This window comes from Coloeus monedula (assembly GCF_965178545.1).
Source record: "Coloeus monedula genome assembly, chromosome: 12".
Classification (NCBI taxonomy): domain Eukaryota; kingdom Metazoa; phylum Chordata; class Aves; order Passeriformes; family Corvidae; genus Coloeus; species Coloeus monedula.
Window position 1 is genome coordinate 556,178 of NC_138792.1, and position 26,920 is coordinate 583,097.

Consider the following 26,920-nt stretch of genomic DNA (forward strand, 5'->3'; position numbering starts at 1 on the left):
TGGGGCTCTGCCAGCATGGAGAGCCCAGAGCAGCAGTGGGTGAGAGATGAGCACAGGGGCCCATGGGACACCGTGGAGTGGAAAGTGAAGCCAGATCCTCTCTCCCTAGACATGGACTGTTTGGCGGCACATCCCCATGTGTGCATGCATGTGTGTGTGCTCCAACACACACTCTGGGGCATGTTCTATGCAGTCACACCTCTGTGGGGATATCTGCATGCATCCACACCACAGAATCACAGAAGGGTTTGGGCTTGGAGGGATCTTGGAAGGACATTCTGTCCAACTCCCCCTGCCATGGGCAGTGGTATCTTCCGGGGATGACAGGTTGCTCCAAGCCCTATCCAGCCTGGCACTGAACACTTCCAGAGACAGGCCAGCCACAGCTTCTCTGGGCAACCTGTGCCAGTGCCTCACCACCCCCATGAAAAAGGATTTCCTCTTTCTGTCTAACCCAAACACACCATAGGTCACTTTAAAACTGTTGCCCCTTGTCCTGTCTTGACATGCCCTGTGAAAAACTCTCCTTTTGGAGCCCCCTTGATATATTGAAATGCTACTTTAAGGTCTCCCCGGAGCCTTCTTTTCTCCAGGCTGAACAACCCCACATCTCATAGCCTGTCTCCACGGTAGACCCTCAGAGCATCTCTGTGGTCTCCTCTTGACCTGCTCCAACAGCTCTATATCCTTCTTGCGCTGGAGACCCCAGAACTGGAAGTGGCACTCCTGGGCATCTCACCAGAGCAGAGCAGAGCAGATGGGGAGAAGCTCCCTCCCTCATCCTGCTGCCCACCCTGCTGGGGATGCATTCAGGACATAGGTGGCTTTCTGGGCTGCCAGTACATGTTTGTGTGCACGTGGAAGTGTGTGTACAAGTAAGTGTGTGGAGCCATCACGTGCTTGGCTGTGCCTCCATGTGTCACCATATGCCCATATGGTTGCATGGCAAAGGTGCACATGCTCACCTGTGCCTGGAGTGTGCATGTGGGTATGTGCACAAAAATGTGTAAGGCCACAGTGTGAATGCTCACCCATGCCAGCTATGTGCCTGCCTTTGTCCATGTGGGGAATGCACAAATATGTGCACAGCGGCAGTGCATGTGCTCACCCATGCCCACAATGCATCTATGTGGATGCACATGGTACATGTGCTTTCCCATGCCTGGGGTGTGCAGGCTTGTGCATGTGGTCTGTGACTACACGGAAACCGTGCATGTGCCCACTTGTGCATATGCCTGTGTGGACGGTGTACACACGTGTGTGGCTGTGATGCCTGTGCATGTGCTGGCCCTGCCCACGTGGGTGGTGCACACACAGGTGCACTGCAGTGGTGCATGTGCTCTCCCATGCCCATGCATGGGCCCATGTGAGCGGAGCATCCGTTTGTGCACGGTGGCAGTGCACGTGCACGACCATGCCTGAGCCGTGCCTGCCCGTGCATGTGTGAGCGCGTGCACACGTATGTGCATGGCGGCGGTGTGTGTGTGCGTGCCCACGCCGGGGCTGTGCGTGCCTGGGTGAGTGCGGGAGTGCGCACACGTATGTGCTCGGTGCTGGTGCGTGAGCACACCCACGCCGGGTGTGCCCGCCGTGCCCGCGTGGGCGGGCAGTGCACACGTGTGTGCACGTGCTCTCCCGTGCCCGCGCGGGTGCCGCACACGGATGCGCGCGGCGGCGCGCGGGTGCCCGCTGTGCCCGCATGCTCGGGGCCGTGCGTGGGCCGCCCGCGCAGCAGCGCCCGCCGTGCCGAGCAGGCCGGGGCTTGCGGCAGGGGCAGGGCCGGGGCCGTTGCGGAGGCACGTCCCGGCGGGGCCGGGGGGGGCTGCGGACGGCGGGCCGGGGCTGGAGAAAGAGCGACCTTGCACCAGCGGCGGCGGCGGCGGCGGCGGCTCGGGTCGTGCAAGGTGTGTGCGGGGCGGGGTGCGCTCCGCCTTCCGCCGCCTGGGCGTGCTGCGGGATGCTCGGCGGGGATCCGGCACCCGGCAGCCCTGAGGCTGGAGGAGGCAATGCACCTAGGGAGGGGGAGGGTCAGCACGCTGCCCTCACTCTCCTCGTCTACCCTCTCCGCAGCGCTTGTTGCTGCGCGGAGAGACGGCACCGCGGTTGCCGGCAGCCGCGGGGAAGGGGGAGGGCGCGGCGGAGCCCGCCCGCGGTAGGTGCGTGGGGCCCGGCACGGCGCCGTGGGGTGTCCCCCGCCACCCCCGGCCCGGGCACGGCAGCCCTGCAGCCGTCCAGGCTCGCTCGTCCAGGTAGGTGCCCCCCCAGTTCCTCCGCAGCCCTCGGGGCCGGCAGGGATGCCGTGGGGAGATGGCTTCCCCCGCATGCGGGAACCCTGCGCTGCCCCCTCCATCCCAGCCCACCCGCAGTCACCTGCTCGGGGCTGGCGACCCACGGGCGCGGGAGGTGCACCCATCCCTCCCCAGTTGCCGGAGCCAGACGGGTGGCGGGGTCCAGCTGCTGCTGTTCATGGGGATCCCTGCGCTGTCCCCGGCCACGCAGGGCAGCCCAGTACCTCGGGGATGGGCAACAAGGGAAACTAGCACAAGCTGCGGGAAGCGGTTCCACCCCTCTATGCATCAATGTACCAATGCCCGAGCATGGGGCAGCCACAGTCTCCTGCGCCCAAGCCAGGGACAACGTTGGGATGCCAGGTAGGCTGAGGAATAGCTGAGACACTGAAAAAAGGCAAGGAGGAAAAACTTTGCCTGCAAGGATGCCACCCTGATTGTCGTTCCTGGGCGAGGAAGCGCCATCTCCCTTGATTTCCAGGATTGCACCTCCCAGCTGTCGGAGCCCTAGAGGATGAGGGGCCATGCATCCCCCTTCAGGGCTCTTCTTCCACTCCTATGTGTCCCTGTCCTCTCAGGGTTGTCACAGGAGGCTGCAGAGCTCTGAGCCAAGCCAGGTGGGAAGATGGCTGAGAAGCTGGTGCCTGGGGACCTGTTCTTGAGGAAAACCCGGGAATCAGTGTCGTCCCTGGACTCGGACAAGCTGGCACCCATCTCACCCGAGGTGGGTGGTGAGGAGTCATCCGACAGCGAGGGCGAGCAGGAGGACAGTTCCCACAAGCTCATCCGGAAGGTTTCCACCTCGGGGCAGATGAGAAGCAAGGTCAGAGGTGTGGGATGCTGGGGGTGAGGGCCTGACTGGGTGTAGGGTCACTGCTGAGAATGGGGCAGGGGAGTGAGTTCACCTTCTCCAGGGTGTAAATCAGTACCAGGTTCTTGCTGCTGACAGACTTGACCCAGACAGAGCTGGGAGGGTTCTGGCCCCCTTTGCCCTGTGGGAGGGCACATAGAAACATGCAAACCCCACAGTGGTAGTGTCAGCATTGGTCCTGTGGGGCTGTGAAGCACGGATTTTATCCCACCATTCAGGAACAGGGTCTCTCCCATACCCGGACAGCCTCCACCACATTGCCTTCGTGCTGCGTTTGTATCCCCTGGGTTACCCTTACCTGTTCCTGGAAGAAGAGGACTCTTTTTGGGAGGTTCTGCCCCATGGATGCTCTGGAGCTGAGATTTAGGGTCGTGTCAGTTCTGTAGGCTCCTGGGATCCCACATCCTGCTGCAGGCACTGCGTGTGCAGAGCTTGGTGGGTGGCAAAATGGAACCTGCATCTTTCCTAGTGGCCCAGATACATTTGGCTGTGCCAGCTCCCCTGCGGGCCCCATTCCCACAGATCCAGTCCTCAGTGGTGGTTTGCTGGATGGATGGGAACACCTTTGAGGTCAGACGTGACACTCATACTTCTTGGCCACTAGCATGAGAGCAGCTGGTGTGTGTGTGGGGGTGTGTGTGACAATTTGCTCAGAAGAAGCTATTTTGATAGTACCTACAAAATATGGGGTGTGGTGCCTTTAGCCAAACAGGAGTGTGTGGTCAGAGGTGTCCCAGGTTGGGACAGTGAAATGCAATACAGGGAGAAATAACCTGAGCCAAATGACCAGGTGGGAAGCAGGGAGAGGAGGTTTGGGGGAGACATTTTGGGGAGGGAGGATGCAGACACAGCGCTGGGAGGATGCTCTGCATGACATGCTGGGCGAGTGGTCCCTTTGCATCCACCTTTCAGCTGCAGGAAGGAGGTGGCAGAGTGAGTCAAGGCAGTGCCTGCAGTGTTGGGTGGCACACGGGGGCTGCTAGAAATCCCCCTGCATCCAGCTTCCAGTGCCAGCCAACCCTTGGTGTGGATTTGGTGGCTGTGCTGCTCCAGGGAGAGGGGAGAGCTCTGAAAACACAGCATGGGAATGCAGTTATGGGGCAGGGGAGTATCACCGGACTCTGGTGTTGGGTGCTGAGGGCATGAAGGAAGGGGAATGGGGCAATGTACTGGGTCTGGTGGCAGCTCTGGAGATGCTTGGGGCTGGGGCAGGCTCCCCTCCCACTGGCCCTGGCGTGGCTGTTGTGCCAAGACTGGTGCACTGGCATGACGTGGGCCAGATGCCTGCTCAGGGGTATGGAAATTGCATGCTCCCAGCCTGGTACTGTGTGATTTTCCCACTTGGCAGAAGAGATTTCTGGAGCATGGGGTTTTGAGGGGACTCTTACTGAGTCCCTCTGGCTGATCAAGGAACATGCCTCAATTTCTCCTTCTTTGAAGCAGGCTGGCACCAACTCTTCCCTCTCCTGGCTGCCAGGTGGGTGTAGAGGGCTATGCTGAGTGCAAGATATCGGGGGGGAGGCATGGTGGGAAGCCAGGCCAGTGGGCAGGGTGATGGGGATGCTTAGTTCTGTGTGTGAGCCCTCAGCACCCTTCCAGAAGGGCAGCAGTAGCCACTGGAGTTTGCCATGCAGCACTTGCCATGCTGTGGGGCACATGGACATCACAGGGAGCCATCAATGCCAGGAAATCTAAGAGGAAGGGGCAGATGGCTGGGCTATGCCCATGTCCTACAGCAGCAGCACAGGAACACGAGCATGCTCTGAGCCCCAGCCCAGATGCCAAAGCCCCCCCCCCATACCACCAGCAGGTTCTGGCCTCGCTGCTGACAGGCTGCACGTGGGGAAAGGCTGTTTCCCTGCCTGCCATGGCTGCTGCCCACATCCTGCCTGGCATCAGCAATTAGCCATGCAGGAGGTGATGCTGTGCAGTGTGCCAGAGGAGGCAGGTGGCGTGATGGATGGGCAGGCGGAAATGACATGTCTCGGTTAACAGCCCATGGAGCTGGGGGAGAGGGTGAGAGCTGGAGGGGCCTGAGAGTGAGCTGGGTATGCCTCCCCCGCCACCTCAGTGTTTTCACCTCAGTGTTGGAGTTCAGTGTTTTTCCCGAGGATGCCTTTGCCCTGGTCCAGATGGGCAGGACCACACTTGCCAGCCGGGCTCCTTGTTGGGTGGACTCCTTCCTTCCCTATGGAGATGAGGATTTTTGGATGAGATTGCTGCTGCCACCCAGGTTGGGCTGTCCCTGGCTCACAGCCCTGCCGTGGCAGATGTGCTGCCTGTCACTCCAAGCTACAGCCACAGAGTGTGTGCCGTGGTACGCACCTTCCTGAGCGATCTTGATACCCCTGTCACCCAGGTGGGGCTGGGGTAGGGGGAGGGAACCGTTGCCTGCACCCCAGGGACAGGTACCTAATGAACACAGTTAATAAGGGAGAGTTCAGTGCCAGAGTGGCAGGTCCTGAAACAACCGGTGGTGGGGGGGTCAGGGCACATGGTCCTATTTTGGGTCATATGTGGTGGGTGGGGTGCTGGAGAGGGTCTATAGGAGCCTGCCATTTTGAGGGGCTGGGAAAGGTCCCACCCCACTGCCCATCCACACTGACTGGGGAGACCCTGGTCTCTGGTGATAGAAATAGGCAGCTTCTCTCATGCCAGGCTGTTGTCCAGCCCCTGGGACAGGAGTAGGTGAGGATCATTTTGCTGAATCCTTCTAATTGTTGCTCCCCAGTCCCAGTGCTTCTGTGCTCTGAATGCCCATGCCCCCATCCCCTCCTCAAGCCTCCACATCAATCATGTCCCCCCACTCCACACCCCCAGCTCAGCTTTCTCCAGGCTGGAACTGTGGACACCCTGAGGGGTGCTTTGTGCCAGCATTGGCGTGGAGGCGGCGAGGTCATTGTGCTCAGTGACAAAAACAGCTGCCAGATGCAGGTGCCCCTGCTGGACTGAAAGGCTACAGGATGGATGGGGTCTTGTTGACGCCCCTCCTCCTCCTCCTCAATGCAGCTAGGGGCTGCCAGTTGCCTGTACCAGCTTATAGGTGTGCAAGGGCAGCATGGGAGGGGTATGTGATGCTGCTTCCCGGGACTGGTCCCTTTAGGGCTGGGCCTGGAGAGAAGGTGAAGGGGAGAGAGGGGGCACTGGTTCTGGGGTGCACCAACACATTTGAGTTGCTGGGGGTGGTGGGTCATATCCTGCCCATGTGGCTGGGGCGTTCATTTCTCGGCACTGCATCAGCACAGGCTCTCCCAGCAGCTGAGTGGAGGCAGAGAGTGATCCAGCAGCACTGTTTGGTTCAGCGAGCGACAGGTCCTGGGGTAATTGCACCAGAGCTGGGAGGTGGAGGCATCAAGGGGGCCACAGTGGGGTGCATGCCAGGGATCCAGGGCTGCCCGTGGCGTGGGCACAATGTGCATGGCCATGGTGGGCAGGGGCCACCATGGCTTGTCTGCTGTTTGGAAACGGGGATCGTGTTCCTGAATTCCTGATCTTGAGATGCATCACAGCTGCTTGGTGGGGCTGAGTGACCCACCAGAATCCTCCCATGGGGCTTAGGGGGGTCAGTGGGGTTATTGGCACCCTGGGGAATGAGGGCTCCTTGTCCTTGCTGCAGGCATTGAGCATCCTGCAGCTCAGGGTGCCCCAGGAATGGGGCAAGCTGTACCTGTGCATACTGGGATGTTGGGCAGCCGTAGGGAGCCTGGTGAGACAGTGCTGTAGAGCCAGGCTGTGGGCAAGGCTGCCCACTGAGGGCTACATCCTGGCCAAAAGATGAAGAAAGCAAGGTAGAGCTGCTGGGGCCAGGCTTGGAAACCTTTCTCCTGCAGCAGGAGGGTGGACCATGGCTCCTGGGCAGTGCATCCTCCAGACTTGACACTAGTGGGACACTGGATCATCTCTCATACAGAGAGAGCCTGGGAGAGCTGGGACTGTTCAGCCTTGAGAAGAGTCTGTAACCAAGGAGTCCCCAGTTTTTGAAAGGGAGGGTGCAGCAAAGAGGGAACCAGGCTCTTCTGGTGATGTCTGCCAGTGGACAGAGATGATAAAATAGGAAATTGCACCTCAACACAAGAAAACACTGTCTGAGACCAAAGAGGCTGGGCTTGCTCTCATTAATCAGGACTTGCCAAGCTGGTGCCTGGGGCGTGAAGATAGCCCCAGAGTCACTGGCCGGATGTTTGTGATGTTTCTCAAGCACTGTGCCCTCTCCCCGCTCACTTTTTCCATTATGAGAATGTCGCTCTTGCCCATCAGCTCTTGCCCACCCCTGTTGGGCAGAGTGGGAGGGCACAAGGGGCAGGGGGGAACCAGCACGGGTCGGGCTGATGTGGGATGCCTGCCAGCAGGATGCTTGGGGACCGATGCGGCTGTAGATAGGGAAGCATGACCTCATTTCTAAAAAGCAGCTGCTGGATGATGAGGTGTAGGGGGGGTTGCCTTTCTTCTGGGGGCTCCTTTCCTCATTCCTCTCCTGCTGTTAATTCTCTGTCCCCTTTCAATGACCTTGTGAGCACCATGTGACGGCTTGTCAGGACTGGTGCTGGAATCTCCTTTCAAGCATCTACCCAGCACAGGGAAGGGATATTGTTGTTGGTCCTGCAATGGCAGAAAGGTCCATCCCCTGGGAGCAGCTGAGTCTGTGTGGCTATAACACCCATCAGGCACTGAGCCCCCTGACTGCCCAGTCGCGGAAGAGCTCTGCTGTGTCGCAAAGCCTGATAAGGTTTCCAACTGACTCCAGCCTACGGGGTGCCTAGCAGCTGGTGGAGGCCCTGCAACTGGGCTGTTTGAGGGCTGCCAGCTTTCCTCTGCTGTCCTGGTGCCTGCTGTCTCAGCTGGGGGATGAGCTCTGATACAACTGGACCCCGGCTTGTGCTGAGTGGGCTGCTGCATTTGGAGCAGGAGGGTGGCTGCCTGGAATGATGCTGGTGCAATGCAGGTTGGTGTGTTGACAGGTTAACCTCTTTCTCTTCTCCTCCTACCGGGTGAGGCATCGTGTGGTCACAGGGACAAGTATATCCCTTCAGGAGTGGTGTAGGGTGGCCAGCTTTGTGGGCAGACGGTGTGGTGCTCACCAGCCATATGTGCCGGCATTCCTGTGTACCAACCCTCCTGGCTCTTCTCCAGGTGCTCCTTCGCTGTCCAAGCTGATCCCAGCAGGAGAACCCTCCTGCCCCAGCTGTGGTCAGACCTGGCTGCACAATGGGCTCTTCCCAGGAATGGCAGTGGCAGAGCTGGGAGAGTGGGGTGACAGAACAAAGCAACATCCTGGGGCTCTGCTTTAGGGCTGAAGGAAGGGCTGGCATTTTGGGTTGTAGCCTGATCTGGAAGAACCCCTGCTGGAGGGTGTTGAGCTCCCCTGGGCTGCACTTCAAGCCCCCCTGATTGTGCCGAGCACACAGCCAGCCTGTGGCATGATGGCCTCTGGGAACCAGCCCAGTCCTGGCAGGCCACATGTCTGGCCATCCTCCCAGGGCCATTTTTAGCTGTGTCCCCTCTGAGGCTCTGCTGCCACTGCCACTTCAGTTGCATCTGAGCTGGAGGTGGTAGTATGTCTGCAGATGCTGTATGGTTCCATTCTTGCCTTTGCCCTCCTGCCCCGTGCCTCCAGGATCCCCTCAGTGCTGGTACTGAGTCTCCTGGGCTGGAGAGAGCAGGGAAGGACCTCGGGAGGGGGCAGTGGAGTGCTGGGACAGAGCCCCACAGGGGAGTTGGCCTCTGGCTGATTGCTGGGCAGGTTGTATGTGGCTCTGGGTGTACCACCTTGGTTGCTGAGATGGGGCCAGCACTGGCTTTGCTGAGGCTCCCTGCAGTGCTTCCTGGGGCTCTCCAGACAGAAAAGCTGTGGTTGGGGTGAGTGGAGGGGCTTGGGTTTGTTTTGGGGTGTGGGTGGCACACTGTGCTTACAGCTGTGCAGTGACCAGTGCAGAGTTCCCAGCCCAGTGGTCAGGGGCTGCCACTGTCCCCGAAACTCTCCAGGAAGAAGAGGCAGTCCCTGCAGGTGCTCAGCTCCAGCTCTTTTGAGCTCTAGGGTACCTAATAGCCACTTACTATATAGGGGACTATATTATTGTGGTGACCCTGGGGCCCTGGACAGGGCTTCGGGGAGCCAGCACAGCAGGGGTGATGCCATCCTGGCATGGCCTGTCTGCCCTTGCCATCCCCACCCCTTTCCTGTTTGCAAAGGGAAAACACTGTGCTCACTCAGCAATGCTGCTGCAGTGTGGCTTCCCACTGTGTGGCTGGGCCTGCTGCTGGCCTTGGTTATCAGGTGCCTCTCAGGTCTCCTTCTGTTCTTCATTCCAAAGGCAGGGGGTCCAAAGCCACGGAGCCATTTGGGAGCTGCTCCCTGCCCCAGCAGGTGGAGCAGGTGCTCCTGGCTGAGACCCATGGTCAAAAAATGAGGCAGGCGGGTGGCTCACCGCAGTGAGATCCCAAAACAGCCCTCTGGCACCCCAGACTTGTGTGCCTCCCCAGGCAGCATGGGACAGCTAGGCTCCAGGGCTCATTTTGGAGAGGGGGCCTGCCTTATTTTTCCCAGGGAGGAGGAAAACACGCTGGCACCAATGGAGCCTGTACCACATGGCATCAAACACCAGGGATGATGGAGCCTGGATGGGCAGCTGCTGACATGAGGAGTTGTGCAGCAAGATGCTGCACATGGCGGCACAGAGGGCTTGGGCTTTGATGCCCAAAGCAGACCTCAAGGGTGGACCTGGGGAGAGGTGTCTCCTGAGCTTCTCTGCACCAATTTTGCCACCCCACGTTTGGATGCTAGGGATTAGTCTGCACTGGTGGAAAACTGAGGCACACTCCCCCCAGCCATGGTACTGGAAGTGTTGTAAAATTCTGATGGGTACTGTGGTGAAGGTGGGGGACTCTGCCTTTCAGGGCAGCTGCATCCTGTCCCTGGAATGGCCAGGACTGTGGCATCTTGGGGCTAGGTGATGCCTTTTTGCTGCTGTCTGTCAGGAGCTGCTGCTGGGGATGTTCCAGCTCTGACCCTTCTTTGCAGGATGGGTGCCACCTTCCCGGGCAGCCGTCCTTGCTGTATCCTGCCACCCACGTGGCCCTGGAGCCAGGCAGAGTGCCCATGCCCAGCTGGCTCCAGCCCCTGCTCTGATAGCCCTCATGGCGCCATCATGGACCCGCCTCTTCTTCCTTCTCCTTGTCATCCTGTTCTCCTGCTCCCCCCGTCACAGCTCCCCATGCCACTCCTTGCTGTCACACACTGCCTGTCCTTTGCAGAAACAGCAATGACTGCAGCAAACACGGCGTCTGTGCCTGGTGAGTGCAGCCAGGTGTGGTGGATGTGCCGTTTGGGGCCGGATCCCACCTGGTTATGGCAGGACCCTGGCTTGTCCCCGCCTGGTGTGGGACAAGGACTGCTAGGGTGCATGGTTTGTGTGTGGATCTGGGGGTCACAGCTGGACCCCGCTGGAAGGACCCCTCTGCACTCTCACAGCTGAGAAGCCAGGGAAAGGATGCAGTGTGTCCCGAAGTGCTGGCACTGGGGACAACTGGGCTGTTTGAACCTGTACGGACACTCGTAGGCATCGTGGTGGTTGACCACAGCCAAATTCTGCACCAGTCTTGGGGTGTGATAAAGGCTTAAAACATCCCTCTTCAAACTCTAAGCTGGAAGAGAGCAGGGAACAACATGATGGATGCCCCAGGGAGGTTTGGGAGGGCTAGGCATTTGGGGAGTTGAGGCTCAGGGAGCCACACCCCAGGCGTGGTTTTGGCTTCTTTGTGACTTTGAAGACTCCTGCTGTTCCTAGTGCTTTGGCCATCTGGTTCAGAGCCATGGGGCAGTAGATTAAGACTGAGACCTGAGGCTGGTGTGTTTGCAGGCTGGCAGGTGCCTGGGTGCCACCTCTTGCAGCACATGGGTTGGCACAGGAGTGCAGAGCCGCAGGGCCATGGTTCTCTCGCTGTGCCCTCGTGCCCAGTGCTAATTTGCCGTTAAATGTGGCTTGTCATCGTGTGCCTGGATTGGATACAACCACTGTGGCAGCTAATTGCAGAGCAGCAGCTGAACGGGGCTGCCGGTGGTGTTTAAAGAAGATACAATCAAAGATGAGGCAGTGCCAGAGCATCTCTGCTGCCCCACTCAGGCTCATAGCCATGTTTCAAACACTAATTAATTGAGTCTTGTAAACACCACTGCGAGGAGGGTAAATATTGGCAGGTGCTGTGTTTCGGGGAGGGCAGAGGACATGCAGCCAGGTTGCAGTGATGTGCTGTGCTGCAGGGGATGCTCTGCCTGCTGCGGGTTACTCTCAGCCCCAGGTTGTCCCCTCCAGGGACTGTGGGGGCCAGGCAGAGCTGGCTGCTCCCTGGCTGTCTGCTCTCCAAACCAGCTGGGGCCATAGTGCCCAGGTAATGCCACTTCCAAGATGCAGTCCTGGTATCTCTGGGGCACTGGTGTCCCCTCAAAGGAAGCTCTCCTGGCCCCAGTTCTGCCCTTGGCTTCTAGGGAGGTGCAGCAGGGTGAGGATCTCCAGGCACTGCCCTGGGGATGGAGAGGAAGCATCAGCAGTGGAGGCTCTGCACTGCTGGAGACCTGCATCTTCCAGCCTTGCCATGCCCAGCAGCATCTTTCTGTATCACAGGGAGTGCCCAGTGCTCAGGCGATGGTGGGCAGGGAACATAATTTGCCCTGATATATGCAGCAGAGAGTGAGCCCCAGAATGTCCAATCTGCTCCTGGGGACCCAGGGACTGGTATCACAGGGGAAAAAGGTGGCTTTGGTGATCCTGGGGTCTACGGGAGCTCAGGACACTGTGGTCTCTGCAGAAGAGCGTAAAGGAGGGGCTGTTGCTGAAGCAGACGAGCTCCTTCCAGAGGTGGAAGAGACGATACTTCAAGCTGCGGGGCAGGACTCTCTATTATGCTAAGGATGCCAAGGTAGGCTGGGGGGTGCTTCCAGCATGCTCAGTCAGGGGGAACCTGAGCCTGCCAGCCCAGGAGGGGACAGAGATCCCTGCCTGGTGGACTGGGACTCTGGTTTCTCCCTCGCAGTCCCTGATCTTTGATGAGGTGGACCTGTCTGATGCCAGTGTGGCCGAGACCAGCACCAAGAACATCAACAACAGTTTCACGGTGAGGGAGGTGTGGGGCTACCAACTGCATCCTGTGGAGATCTCAGCACCTTGTGGAGAGGCACTGCAGACCTCCCTCATCCCCCCAGAGCCGTGGGGCACCCCATAGCATGGTCTCCTGCCGCTGGAGGTGGCACTGGTGTACCAGAGATTGCTGGGGTCTGTGCCGGGTTCTGGCTGGCCTGGCAGTGGCATTGCGAGAGAACGTGGGGATGGTGGCTGTTGCAGGTGATCACGCCATTCCGGAAGCTCATCTTATGTGCGGAGAACCGGAAGGAGATGGAGGACTGGATCACTGCCCTGAAATCTGTCCAGAAGTGGGAGATCCATGAGGTGATGTGGGCAGGGGGCTGCGTGGATCCATATTTCCATGTGGAGTATGTTTCCGTTTGGGTGCCTTTGACTGCCAGACAACAGCTGCTGTCCTTGGCATAGTCCCACAAGGAGGACAGGAGTTGGGCTGGGGGGACTTGAGGGGCCAGGAGGGAGGGAGTGCCAGCTGAGGGTCCCAGGCACTGATGGGGCAGGGCTGTGCCTCCAGGCCACACAGTTCAACATGGAGCACTTCTCGGGCATGCACAACTGGTACGCCTGCTCCCACGCCCGCCCCACCTTCTGCAATGTGTGCCGTGAAGCTCTTCCAGGGGTCACCTCCCATGGCCTCTCCTGTGAAGGTCAGTACTGGGGTCCTGCTGGGAGGTGGGCAGGGGCCGGGATCAGAGCAGGGCAGCCTCTCAAGGCTGGGCCAGAGCAGGTGTGGTGCAGGATGATGCCCACTGCCTGCCATCCCCAGATGCAGAAGGGTTTGGGACCAGGGCTGGGCATGCTGTGGGGACCTTCCCTGCTCCTCACTGCTCCCCTCCATGCAGTCTGCAAGTTCAAGGCACACAAGCGCTGTGCCGTCAGAGCCACAAACAACTGCAAGTGGACAACCCTGGCCTCCATCGGCATTGAAATCATCGAGGATGAGGATGGGGTAAGCAGGGGAGTCCCTGTCAGGGATCCTGGCAGGACTGAGCCACCAGCAGAACTGGCCTCACTGTGCCCAGATCAGGAAGCAGGAAAAAACCGTAGCTGCCCCCTGCACTGTGTGGCCTCTGCGCTTGGCTCTGCAGGGACACAGCTTGGGGACACATCCTCTGACACCCTGTATCAGGATCCCTTTTTGCTGTCCAAGTGGGGCCACCTCCGGACATTTTCTGGGGACATGTCTGCCCTGCCTCGTGTGCTGATGGCTTCAAGGGGCCAGGCAGGCAGGGATGAGAGGACATGGGAGGGGTCCCTGACCTGCCTTGCCCTGCTGTGTGGCACCACCTCCATGGTGCCTGGGAAAGAGGTGGCCTATGACACTGTCCCTCAAGTGTGCAGGATGCCATTGGTGGCTGCCCTTCTCTGCAGGTGGCCATGCCCCATCAGTGGCTGGAGGGGAACTTGCCCGTCAGCGCGCGCTGCGCTGTCTGTGACCGGACCTGTGGCAGTGTCCGGAGGCTGCAGGACTGGCGGTGTCTCTGGTGCAAGGCCATCGTAAGGATGTATCCATTCCTGTCCCCACCCCTCTCCCAGCACAGTCAGCGCTGCCCCTCCTATGTGCATCTCTGGGAAAGCTGATGCTGGGGACTTCGGTGCTGCGTCCCCCAGCTTTGCTTATACAGGTGTCCCTGTGTTTCCAGGTTCACAGTGCCTGCAAGGAGCTCCTTGGCAAGAGGTGCCCCCTGGGCCAGTACAAAGTGTCCATCATCCCGCCAACTGCCTTGAACAGCATCGATTCTGATGGTGAGTCTTGGAGAGCACAGGGCTGGTCTGGCAGAGGGGACACGCTGTTTGGGATACGGCTCTGAGCTCTCTGAGCTCCTCTGGAGGCTTTGACTTGTGGCACTGTGCCTGTTTTGTGGGGCAGCAGGAACACTACCATCTGTAGGCTCCAGAGTCAATGCCCCTCCCTTGGTTGAAGGCCGCTTGTGGCCTTGCACTCTGCTCCAGGGCTTGGTGGTATTCTATGGGCTTTGGGGTGGCACTTCTTGCTTGCATGCGACTTTAGTTGCTCCTGCAAGGCCATCTCTTGCAGTGGCTCAGGATACGGTCCCTCTGTGTTGGGATCAGCGGTGCCAGCCCTACACCCCTGAGGTGGACTGTCCTCTGTTGCACCTCAATGGTTCAGCATCTCTCAAGGCAGGATGAAGCTCTTGCTTGGGTTGTTTCCCAGTGTCTGAAGCTCAGCTGTTTTTTTGGTAGTGCAGAGCACAGCTTTGCCCTGGCACAGGACACTGCAGTGAGAAGCCATGTGGAGCGTGGGGGGACCCCCTCGGCTGTCTCTTTCTCCTGAGGGGCCCAGCTGGCCTCCGCTGAGCAAAATCTGTTCTTCTCCTCCGGATATTTCTTTCTTCGTTCTTTAATGCTTTTCACCGCTCAGCTCAGCCGGTGGCTCATTTGCTTCTCGTTACTCATTGGGATGCTGTCAGGGTAACGCAGCTGCTCCTCAGCTTCAGAGCCTTGGCTGCTGGTGGCTGATCCCTGGCAGCATCTCTGCCCTCTCCCTCTCCAGCAGCCCAGACATCCGTGGCTGTGACTGTTGCCCACCCAATTGGGAGCAGCTCAGCAAGGCCTTAGTCCCCCCCTTGTCCTGCCATGCTGTCCTGCTCCAGCATATGGGTACTGCTGGCAGCGAGTTTTTCCGCTGCAGCCCACGCTCTGACTCAGCAGCTCCCAGGGCTTTGTGTTACTGATCTGCTCTGCTCGGCTGGGCTGGGAGTGGAGATGGAGCGGTGGCCAGGCAAGGAGGGGGTGGGCTGTGGGGATGTTTCCCCCGTGCTCCTGCTGTGGTGGGGGTGCTGGGGCTCCTGGTTGCAGCCCATGGGGCTCTGAGGGCAATGGCTGTGGGGCTGGTGCCAGTGGCGGTGACAGCTGATGCGGTCCCTGCTGCAGCATTGCTGGGTCTGCCAAGGGAAGGAGCCTGCAGACGCCAGCCAGGGGACTGGGATGGCCAAGATGTGCCTGAGGCGGGTGCGGGCTCTGGGCCAGCTGTCAATCCTTCTCTGCCTTGGGCACATTTCTTTCCCCATCTCATTTCTTTCCCCGTCTCATTTCTTTAAAAGCACAGTGCTTTCTCTTCCCTCTGCCCCTCACTATCCCCCGGACATCCCCATTGCTGGCCCTCCTGCCCCAGCACCCCACAGATTGGGCTTGGCACAGATGGAGTGTCCACACTCTGCTCTCCTGAAGTGTCTGTGGGGAGTGAGAACCGGGGCTGACGTGTTTGGGCTTACTGCAGGTTTCTGGAAAGCCACCTGCCCCTCGACCTGCTCCAGCCCTCTCCTGGCCTTTGTCAACTCCAAGAGCGGGGACAACCAGGGTGTCAAGTTTCTGCGCAAATTCAAGCAGTTCCTCAACCCAGCCCAAGTCTTTGACCTCATGAATGGGGGCCCACACCTGGGGTAAGCACCTGCCTGAGCACCCTGGAATTGCCTTGGTGGGACCCCGGTGGGCATTTGGCACAGTGCCCAGTCCCTCTCTCCTTGCCCCCCACCCAGGCTGCGCCTCTTCCAGAAGTTCTCCACCTTCAGAATCCTGGTCTGTGGTGGGGATGGCAGCGTGGGTTGGGTGCTCTCTGAGATCGATGCCCTTGGCCTCCACAAACAGGTGAGTGGGAGTGCCTGGCATTGCTAATGCAGGGTGACACCATCCCCAGTGTTGGCACCCAGCCCAGCTGGGACCCCTCTGCGTGCCCTAGGTGCTGCCGAACAATGGGCATGGCAGGGTTGGGGGTGTCACAGGTGCCTTTGGGGGCTGCTTGAGTCCTCCACTGTCTCTCTCCTGCAGTGTCAGCTGGGTGTCCTGCCACTGGGGACTGGCAATGACCTGGCACGGGTCCTGGGCTGGGGCAGCCTGTGTGACGATGACACTCAGCTGCTGCAGATCCTGGAGAAGCTGGAAAGGGCCACCACCAAGATGCTGGACCGGTGAGCAGGGCACAGAATACATGCCTCTCTGTTCCCCCCTACCTTGGCATCTCCTGGGCAGCCTGTCCCAGTTCCTTGCCTGTCCCTGGGCTAGGGGGCCAGAAGATGGCAAGCAGCCATGGTTTCTCCTTGGCAGGTGGAGTGTGCTGACCTATGAGGCTCCCAAGCAGTCCCCCTCAGCCCTGAAGGAGGAGGAAAATGGGGACTCCAACATCCAGGTGGGAACTGTTGGCATTTGAGGGCTTGAGATGGGCAGGGCAGGCTAAAGGAGAGGTTCCTGTTCAAGCTATTAGCCAATTCAGGGGCACACAGGGAGGGATGGCCCAGGAAGAGGTCATGCTGGGGGTCCCTGGGGATTGGGGTACAAAGGGGCTGGCAGTCAGCTGCATGCAATGAAATGAGCCTGGCAGGTCTCAGCCTGGTATGTGCAGTTGGGAGCAGGCAGTAGGTGAGGTAGAGCTAGCCTGCCACTGGCCAGCTGTTTTGTACTCTTCTGTGTGCTTCCCTTCAGCCCCTTGCCTCAGTTTCCCTCCTGCTGTGACTGACCTCCCCTCTACCCAGCAGTATGAGCATGGCTGCCCTCAGCAGTGGGGAGTGGGCTGAATAAGGGCTGGTCATCCCCAGTCCAAGGCTGGCTCGGCAAAGCTCCATGCCTGAGTGGGGCACATGGCAGGGTGGCAGGGCTCCAACTGTCTCCACCTGTGCCCCCCAGGCCCAGATCTCCCATTACGCTGACTCTGTTGCTTTCCACCTGGCCAAGATCCTGGAGTCGGACAAGCACTCAGTGGTGATCTCCTCTGCCAAGTAAGGAGGGGGCTGTCGATTGGAGTGCCAGAGCCCTCTTGCTGGGCTGGGGCATGTCCCCAGGGGCACTGCACCCCTCTCGACCAGGCTGTCAGCTGCCAGCTGTGCTGGTGCCTGGCAGATAACCCTGGTGCTGGCCTTCTGGAGCAGGGGGTGTTATCCCAGCAGTCCCCCTGGCTGGCATCTGTGCCTCGCTGGCCATGCCCCTCTTGACCTCCAGCCACTTCCCTTGGCAGGTTCCTCTGTGGCACTGTCAATGACTTTGTGACCGAAGTTGGGCGGGCTTACAAGAGGGCAACGGAGAACAAGCAGGAGGCTGAGCTGATGGCACGGAAGGTGTGTTGCAGGGGAGCTGGAGGGCTGAGTCCAGCTGGTGGCACAGCCCCTGAGCTGGGGAGGGTCTGCTCCATGGGCCTATGCTCTTGCTGTACATGTATTGGGGTGTGCCATGCTTGGGGTGCCCAGGCATGGGGTGTCCAGGTGCTTGGGAGTATCCAGGCACTCACAGTGTCCAGGGAAGTGCCCAGCACTGGTGGGGGGCAGCAGCTTGTGCCAGGTGCTGAGTGGGGTAGGTGTCCCACAGTGCGCCATGCTGAATGAGAAGCTGGACTCGCTGGTGCGGGAGCTGAATGAGGAGGCTCAGGCCATCATGGTCCCTGAAGAAATGGCACAGGCCACTCATGCTGATGTTAAGGACCAGGAGAAAGGTGGCAGCTTCAACCCCAGCCCCATGCCTCGCATCTTCAAATCCAAGGAGCAGCTCATGCTGCGGGCAAACAGCCTGAAGAAAGCCCTGCGGCAAATCATTGAGCAGACAGAGAAAGGTGAGGGGGTGGTGGGAGCTGGCAGCTTCCCTGATGCTGCTGCTGCAACAGCAGCCTGGCAGGGGCTGTGAAGCCACAGTGGGTTGGTGCTGGACCCGTGCCTTTGTTCTCCCCTGGGCTCCTTGGGATGGCAGCAGTGGCCCCAGCCTGGGTCCTTCCTGTCACAAGCCCACAGGGCTGACCTGAGGAGGGGCCACAGGGCTGCCCAGACTCCCTGTCATGCCCCTCTTTGGATCCAGCTGTGGATGAGCAGAACAAGCAGACACAAGCCTATCAGGGCAGTGTGGGCCCCAGCAAGGACAGCTCGGAGGAGCTCAACAAGGAGGAGGAGAAGCTCGGTAAGATGCCAGCAGGGCACATGGCTTTTTGTGGGGGCATGGGCGTGAGTCATGGGATGGGCTCCGGGTGAGGACCCACGTGGCGGCTACCTCTCTGTCCACCCTGGCCAGGCTCCCGGCGGGTGACAGTGACCTCTGCATCTTCCTCCATCATCCTGGACCGGCCAGACACCTTTGGCAGCTTGCAATTCCCTGAAGACCCCAACACCCTGTGAGTCAAGTGTTCTGCCTGCCCCGGAGACCCTGGCTCACTCTTGTTGCCCATCACAGAGCAGGAGCAGAGCTGGTGCCACACTGCCCCTTTGAGGAGGCTGCTGTGGCAGCCCCTGCCCACCAGTGTGGCATCCCTGGTACCAGGCCCTCCCTGACCAAGCAGTGCCCATGCTGGGGGAGCCTGCCTGTGTGGGATCTCTGGCTGATGCTTGGAGCTTGGGGCTCCCGCCTGCCCGGTGCAGGCAGGTCCTGGCTGTGCCATGGGTGTCCTGCCATGGCAGCTGAGGGAAATGCAGCCATCCCTGCTAGCTTTGGTCAGGCTTCCTAGTGCCAGCTGTTCTGCTCCAGTGGGTGTTACACCCCATCCTCTGGTGCCAACCCAGAGTCACCGATGTGCAGCTACTACTCAACCTGCTTTCCCTGTTTGCTGCTTTCAGCCACTTCTTGGAGAAATGTGTCATGAATAACTACTTTGGCATTGGCCTGGATGCAAAGATCTCCCTGGAGTTCAACAACAAACGCGATGAGCACCCCAAGAAGTGCAGGTTTGCTGGAACCCCACAGGTTTCCCCCAGGAAAAACATGTAGCCCTGGCTCTCCAATGCCTGCCCCAGGAGGGACCATCAAGATGCCAAGGGGGTGACTTGGTGCTACTGTGCTGGGGATCCTTCCTGCAGCAGATTTTGTACCTATACCCAGTACTGGGATGAGCACCCCTTGGTGGCAGGCTGCAAACACCCCAGAAGGGTGAAGACATGAGGGCTTGGTGAGAGTTACTTGCTCTGCACCTGGATAGAGGGACATTGCTATGCTGGCATGGAAGGGTTGAAATCTGGGTGCAACATGCTGCACCTTGGCTTTCCTGGGAGGCAGCAGGAATTGGGGAAACTAAGGTGGGGCCAACAGTCCAGGACTGTTCAACCCAGTGCCCTGGGAAGGGTGCGGAGCCTGTGACAGGCAGTGGGGAGCCCACAGCCCCTCATCTGTTCCACTTTGCCCCACAGCAGCCGCACCAAGAACATGATGTGGTATGGGGTGCTAGGCACGAAGGAGCTCCTGCAGCGCACCTACAAGAACCTGGAGCAGCGGGTACAACTGGAGGTACAGGGCTGGGAGAACAGGGACAGGGTGGGAGGGGCAGTAGTACAGCAGCCCCCTAGGCTCAGCCCTCTCTTGCAGTGTGACGGGGTGCCCATCTCACTGCCCAGCCTGCAGGGCATTGCTGTCCTCAACATCCCCAGCTATGCTGGCGGCATCAACTTCTGGGGAGGCACCAAGGAGGACAATGTGAGTGCCAGTACCATGTGATGAGTTGGGTGGCATGACGTCCTTTCCCCAGTCCTAAGAAGCCCTAGGGCTGGGGAGTCCCTGCCTTGGGCACACATGGGGGAAAAGCTGGGTCCCAAAATGAACTGATTTTGGAAGTCTCATATATAGTGGTCCTCTACAGAACTTTGGGGCTCCATCCTTTGATGACAAGAAGCTGGAGGTGGTGGCAGTCTTTGGCAGCATCCAGATGGCCGTGTCACGGGTCATCAACCTCCAGCACCATCGCATCGCACAGGTAGTGACAAGGCACCCTGCAGGACTACAAGTGGTGCCAGAAAGCTTTTGGGGCAGCAGTGGAGCCTGAGGCAGTGCAGCTGTGCTCAGCTTGGCAGCCGTTGATGCCACCCCTGGGCTGTCTGCCCCACAGTGCCGCATGGTGAAGATCACTATCCGGGGGGACGAGGGTGTCCCAGTGCAGGTGGATGGAGAGGCCTGGATCCAGCCACCCGGCATCATCAAAATCCAGCACAAGAACAGAGCCCAGATGCTGACAAGGGACCGGGTGAGCTTGGGGTGCTCAGCAGGACCATGCTGGGACATGGGGAGGTGTGACCATCTCAGAGGGGCCATGTCTGTCCCCTGCAGGCGTTTGAAAGCACCCTCAAGTCTTGGGAGGACAAGCAAAGAGGGGAGAGCTACCGAGCAGCCACACGGCCACGGCTCAGCTCCCAGCAGTCCATGGAGTATCTCACTGAGGAGGAGAGCAGCCTCTTGCAGCAGGTCTCACGGGTCGCTGAGACCCTCATTGCCAGGTCAGACTGCGGAAAGGGGAATGTGGTGGGCACAGGGAAGGAAGAGCTGTGCTGTGGCCATGCAAAGGTGCCTGCCCAGCCCAGGGGAGCCCTGACTTCCAGCCCCTGTCACCTGCAGGATCCATGAGGCAGCCAAGGCCCACAAAGCCGTGGAGCAGGAGCTGGCGCATGCAGTCAATGCCAGCTCCCTGGCACTGAGTGAAGCCCTCTCCCACAAAGCTGCTGGCACCTCAGAGGTGAGCTGGGGGTGGAAGTGTAAGGCAGCCTTTACCCAGGTCCCCTGGGGCCCTGCCGCTCAAGGGGTTACCCCTCTGTACCCCAGTTTCTCAGCAGGAATGTGGCTGTGGAGGTCGTGCTGAGCATCAAGGAGCTGTGGGCTGAGACCAGGGCATTCCTGGAAGGGAAGGCGGTGAGTGGGGGGCTGGAGAGCACCCGAAGTCCCCCAAGGCTGGTACGTCTGGGGGTGGCAGCAGGGTTGGGTATGATCCCTGTCCCCCACAGCTGGACTCGCCGCAGGAGGAGGAGGCACTTCACGGCCCCCTGAGTGTGCTGGGCCAGGAGTTGCAGCGGCTGCTGGACATCCACTGGCTGGGCCCTATTGCCCACCCTGCTGAGGAGGTGGGTGCACAGGGACTGGGGTGTGGCATAGCCCGCAGTCTGGCCTCAGGGAGCTGTAGCACCCCACCAAGCCTGGTTTCTTCACAGGAAGGTGCCGGCAGTGCCAACAAGGGCAGCTTTAAGCTTCGTCTCAACATCCCCAAGCCCAGAAAGGAGAAGGACAAGCTGCAGAAGCAGAAGACAAACAGTGCACTCCCAGGTAAAGTGAGCAGTGTGCCAGGGAGGAACAGGTGGTGCAGTCCGTCCTAGAAAGGACGCCCCTGTGCTGACCTATCCCTCAGTCTCCTGAACTGGGCATGCTGGGGAAGGATCCTCAGGAAGGGGGAACAGGGCAGCGCCTGGCTGCCTTTGTCACCAAGAGCCCCTTACAGCTTACTTTTTCTGATATCAGAGGTGCAGAGCTCCCCAACCCCATAACTCCTTGGCAAGGGGGAGAAGGGGGCTGTGGTACAGCTCAGCTTTTTGGGTAAGTCCCTTGTCCATGACTGAGGGTCTGGTTGAGGGGAAGCAGCTCAGGTATTGCGTAAGTAAGCCAAGGAGAGGAGAGACCTCTACAGCCTGAGCAGGCTTTGGCCTCTGGCCCTGCTGGAGCCAGGGGTGGGAGGGGGGATGCTGGCTGCTGACCACAGGCTGCCATCACTGCTGCCTGCCCTGCCTGCATCCCAGTGCCTCCACAGGCCCCAGCAGTCCACCACTGTGGTTTTCCTCCCTGCTAGCAGACAAGTGGGGCTCCGAGGAGGTGGCAGCTTGGCTGGAAGCACTCGGTTTAGGGGAATACAGAGACATTTTCATCCGGCATGACATCCAGGGCTCAGAGTTGATTTTGCTGGAGAGGAGAGACCTGAAGGTACAACCCCCTTGTGCCTCCTCAGGGACCCCCAGCCCCAGGGAGCATAGTGTCCTCCATCCCTCCCCTCCTCTCCCTATCCCTCCTGGTGGCAGGTTGGCCCTATACCTGGGTCTGCAGGGTTAAGCTTGTGCAGCTTGTGCACAGGGGCTGGGAGGCAAGGGAGGGGGGTGGCCTTGGTCCTCCAGCTTGCAAAGCTCCATACACATACAGCAGTATCAACAGAACCCTATCCTCACCTGCATTCAGGCATGGAGATGTGTTTTCAAAAGGACAGAGGGCTTCAAGCAAACGCTATGCTCCAGCAAGGGAGAGCATGGGGAGCTGGGCTGAGCCTCATCCTCCACCCTGTGGCTTGTCCACTAGCAGGAGCCTAGGGCTGCCCCCTGCAAGTGCATCACCTCCTCTCTCTTTCCTGCAGGACCTGGGGATTACCAAAGTGGGCCACATGAAGAGGATCCTACAGGCCATTAAGGAGCTCAGCAACGTGCCCTAGGCTGGCAGCAGGGCAGCAGCCCAGCCCAGGCACTGGGTGGGTGCTGCCCCCAGGGAACAGGGGTTGGGTAGGGGAACAGGTCCCTGCCCTATATGTATGGAGCCCCCCCCCCCCTCCCCCCGCTTGCCTTGCTTTATCTGTCTGTCCCCAGTGTCCCTGGAGCCACTGCTTCTCCCCCAGCCTGTGGGGCTGTAGACACTGAAGCAGAGCTCTAACCCCATAGGTGATATGGTCTGACCACGGGTCTAGCCCTGTCAGGGTCACTGTAGGAGCTGGGGCCACTCTCTGTGTGCTCAAGCTGGAGCCAAAGCAAAGTTTCCCCTTCCCCACGTGGATATTTAAGCTGTGTAAATATTTGGAGAGAAGATACTCATTGCTGCTGCTCACATAGTGTCATTACTAAGGGGAAGGTGAGGGTGGGGGGGTGGGCATTGGCAATACCTTTCCAGCCTTCACACCTGAGCTTCCTGCTCCCCATCATGCAACCCATCACCTTGCTCTCACCCTCTGTCTCATCGCAGCGAGGGGAAGTACAGTACTGAGGCTCACAGTCTACAGTGCCAGCATGTATGACAAACACATTTTATTAACAGTTACACATGACTTTTTTTTCCCCCCCTCCTCAGTTAAAATTACTATTATTTATGTACATGGTACCACCCTGCTTGAGGGTGCCCCGTTATTTACAGGCTTATTTACAGAGTAGGGCTAGCAGCTAGTGAGTGCCTCCTCGAGCTTGAGCATGTCCATGGGGGTGACTTTGGCAACCTCAAAGAAGACCCTGGAAAGAACATGTTGGCTTAGGGCTCAACCACAGCCCTGACACCCATCCTCCAGGGCTCCCAGATCCCTACAGAACCCCAGGGTGCATGCTGGTGGTGTCACCCCTTGCGGCAGGGACAAGCCTGAGACAGAGCCCCGTGACACTCACCTGTGCGAGTACTTGCTGCGCACAGCATTCAGCTTGTCGTGGGGCTGGTATGTGAGGAGGAAATTCAGCCTCTTCACCAGGGGGTGCAGATCCTGGGCACTGTACCCACTGTAGTACTCCAGTGTAGGGGTCTGCAAGGGGACAGGGGGGCTAAGCTGTGTCCTCTCAATGACAGGACAGCCATCATCTTCCCTGTCCAGCATCCAAATCTGATCATAGCCCTAGAGCATCACCCCACTCACTGGTCCATTGCCTCCCACACCACTGCCATGCCTCCCAGGGTGCCTCAGCAGGGACAGGGAATTAGGCAGGTACTCACCCAGCCCCCAAGGTTTTTCATGGTAAGTGCCAGCAGCAGGCAGCTGGCAGCCAGCTTTGAGGGGCTCTCGCGGGCATAGTCGTACTCCTGCAGGGTCATCTCGCAGAGGAAGCGGGCCAGTGTCAGTGTCTCCATGGTGGCACGGGCACACTACAGCCAATGGGCAGGGAAAGGCTCAGACTTTTGAGCAATGCTGCTCCCCTTCCCAGCCTTTTTGGGATCTAGAATGCTGCCTCTGGGGCACAAGACAGGGATCCCACGCACCCAGCCTGTCACAAACCACCACCCTCAACCCTCTTGAGGGGACCTGGACAGTTTCCTTGCTGCCAACTGGGAGCCTGAAGCTCCAGCAATGCAAGTCACCATCCCATGGAGCCAACAGAAGGGGTGCCTGGAGACACCTGGACACCAGCCCACCCTCCAAATGCACTCACCTTGGCAAAGCGCCGCAGGAAGCGGTAGGGGATGGGGATGTTGATATCGAACTTGAGGGTGCTGAGGATGCTCATCTCCATAGCAATAAGCTCCTCCCGCTTGTAGGCGTCATCGCAGATATAGAGGAAGTCATCCACACATGGTGGGCACCGCTCCTGCGGGGGCACAACTGCTCAGCACCCCAGTGGGGGTTCACCCTGGCCCCACTCAGGAGATCCTACCCATCCCACAGGCCCTGTAAGTGTTCATGTGCTGCCAGACTCAGCAAGGACTGTTAACACCACCCTGTGGGACTTGTGTGATGTCCGCACTCCTCCAGCCCTTGGCTTTAACTCCATGCCTGCATGAGGTGAACTAAGGTATCCTGATGGTCTCTGCAGAGCAGAGAAAAGGTGGTACTCCAGTGACACCAGGAAACAGGATTCAGCCCACCATGACTGGATTCGCAGCCCTTGGGACAGGAAGGAGGAACATGACAGACATGCCATCTCAGCAGCTCTCAGCAGTGGCCTGGCCTTCTCCAAAACCCCACAGGGGCAAGAGAGGCACAGCCCCTCTGCCCCTGCACCCCAGGACAGCACACAAAGAGTCACCTCAAATTTGGAGGCAATGAGGATGGCAGTGGAGCCAATGAGCTGCAGCTTCTCCCTCATGCTCACCACCTCCACCAGGTAGTGGTCCACCAGCTTCACAGCCAGGTACAGTGTCTCATGGTTCAGCTCAAAGTTCTCCTGCAAGAATGAGAGCAGGGGTCATAACAGAGTGTCAGACAGAAGTTAGGCCTGCCCAGCCCCACCCAGCTCTCACAGAGGCCAGGGATGCCCATGGGCCAGGCTCAGAGGGAGGGATATAGGCTCATCCCTAGCCCACACAGGGGGAGGATCAGCTCTGCACTGGGAATGCTTGCAGGAGCCTCTGCCAGCACACTGAGGTCACACGTGCCAAAGGCAGCGTGGGGGCTGCTCTGCAGAAAGCTGTGCCCTCTCACCTGCACCTCCACCATCCAGTCCACAAGGATGGCACGCATATCCCCACTGATGTCTGTCTGCTTCTCCATGTAGTCAGGAAGCATGAATTTTTCCTGCCAAAGAGCCAGCTGTCAGGGACAGGGCAAACATCCCCACCCTCAGAACAAGCCCCTTTCCACCCCGTGCAGGCCCCTGCCAGGTGGTCAGAGCCTCTGGGCAGTCAGTGGCCCTGCCTGCAGTTACTCCTTCCCCAGACAGGACTGTCACCCCCTGGACAGGCATCACGCACCTCTCTTTCCCGCATGTACTCAAAGATCTCCTTGGCATACTCTGCATTGGCATAGGGGTCACCCAGCTGCTCCTTGTCAATGTCCTCCACTGCTGGTACCTGCTGGCACGGAAGAGGCAGCAATAAGGGGGAGGCCCTGTGGGTGCTGGTCACCTTGTTGGGGCAAGGCTGCTGCCCCTCTGAACCCCCCTTTTCCTACCTGCCCCCATCACCCTGCAGTCCCTGCCCCACTCTTTCCCATGGGAGGATTCTTGAAGGAAGATGGTGGTGTGCTTTACCCCCCCTCCCCAGCTTTCCATCACACTGGCCAAAGTCTCTCCAAGGTCCAGAGCACTGCCTGGTGCCTCAGTACCACCAGTGGCAGCCACAGACCAGTGCTGTGATGGGCCTGGGGCAATGCTGGAGCCCAGGGTCCCTACCCTCTCCTCAGGAGGCTTCAGTTCCTGCACAGACACCGGCTTCTCTGGCACAGGATTCACTTTGGGCTCTGCAGGAGCTGTTGGGGGAGTTTTCTTCATTGACCTGGGAAGGACAAGAACATAAATCATTGGCCAAATTTCTTGGCTGAAAGGGGCCTTCCAGAGACTCTTGCTGCTTCAGGAAGGGGCCAAACCACACCTAAAATATACCCACAGACTCTTAGAATCACTTAGGTTGGAAAAGACCGTTAAAGATATTGAGAACAACAGTTCCCCCAGCACTGCCATGCCCACCACTAAACCCTGTCCCCAAGAGCCACATCCACGTGACTTTTAAATCCTTCCATGGAAGGTAACTCTACAACTGTCCTGGGCAGCCTGTGCCAGGGCTGGACAGCCCTTTTGGGGAAGTTTTGCCTAATATCCAACCTAATCCTCCCCTGGCACAACCTGATGCCATTTGTAGTAGATATACTATTTCTCCCCTGCATCTGGCAGGGTCTCCATCACCCAAGGGAACCCCCACTACTTGTCCCCATGGGACAAGTTTGCAGCAAACCCCTGCCTCCAGCTACTCACTTTTTTAGGTTGATCTCGTTGTTCTTGGCCACCCCCAAGGCATTATGTGCCTTCTGTGCCTTGGGTGGAGCAACTTTCACAGCCTCCTTTTTCCCTGCCACCACCTGGTTCTTGTGAGCCTGTTTGGGTCAGAACAGGGGGATATAGGGGCTGCACAGTGGAAAACAAGGTATGCCCTGCAGGGAGACCTCTCCTCTTCCTAATGGGCATGGGGCATGCCCCCCACCATGGGGGGCTCACAGTGGGCACCAGAACTCCCACCCTCACAGAAGCACTCACATTGGTGATGTCCCCGAATGCTGATCTCTTCTTGGGCCCACCCTGGGGTGAGGACGAAGACCTCTTGGCATGACAGCTCTCCTCCTGCAAGAGAGGCTGTTAGAAGATGGTGGTCAGCTGCCCCACAGAAGTGCCCCTACAGCCCTCGCCTGGCTTGGTGCTCACCTTCTCGGGGTCGACATTCTCTGTAGCAGGGCCTACCTTGCCTGCTCGGGACTGCTTGGTAGTCAGCATCTTGGCATTGCGTGGCAACGGCAT

General features: G+C 59.0%; 2 protein-coding genes across 2 annotated transcripts; one reads left to right on the top strand and one right to left on the bottom strand.

Annotated features, from left to right (window-relative positions):
- Positions 1-2,913: 2,913 nt before the first annotated feature.
- On the top strand, positions 2,914-22,443 carry DGKK (diacylglycerol kinase kappa; the record flags this gene model as incomplete). The annotated part of the gene is made up of 29 exons (XM_082289509.1): positions 2,914-3,111; positions 11,962-12,072; positions 12,187-12,267; positions 12,495-12,599; positions 12,808-12,940; positions 13,136-13,242; positions 13,665-13,790; positions 13,937-14,039; positions 15,535-15,697; positions 15,794-15,902; positions 16,083-16,222; positions 16,359-16,440; positions 16,935-17,026; positions 17,263-17,362; positions 17,610-17,850; positions 18,090-18,188; positions 18,300-18,399; positions 18,839-18,946; positions 19,406-19,502; positions 19,581-19,688; positions 19,852-19,965; positions 20,098-20,232; positions 20,316-20,482; positions 20,601-20,718; positions 20,805-20,891; positions 20,984-21,100; positions 21,188-21,299; positions 21,817-21,947; positions 22,369-22,443. 29 exons carry the CDS (start codon positions 2,914-2,916, stop codon positions 22,441-22,443), a joined length of 3,459 nt encoding a protein of 1,152 aa, XP_082145635.1.
- A 708-nt stretch (positions 22,444-23,151) lies between these two features.
- CCNB3 (cyclin B3) lies at positions 23,152-26,920 on the bottom strand (the record flags this gene model as incomplete). The annotated part of the gene is made up of 11 exons (XM_082289466.1): positions 23,152-23,224; positions 23,375-23,505; positions 23,694-23,843; positions 24,128-24,283; positions 24,722-24,859; positions 25,117-25,209; positions 25,386-25,487; positions 25,835-25,907; positions 26,384-26,502; positions 26,663-26,746; positions 26,828-26,920. The coding sequence occupies 11 exons, from the start codon at positions 26,918-26,920 to the stop codon at positions 23,152-23,154; spliced, it is 1,212 nt and encodes a 403-aa protein (XP_082145592.1).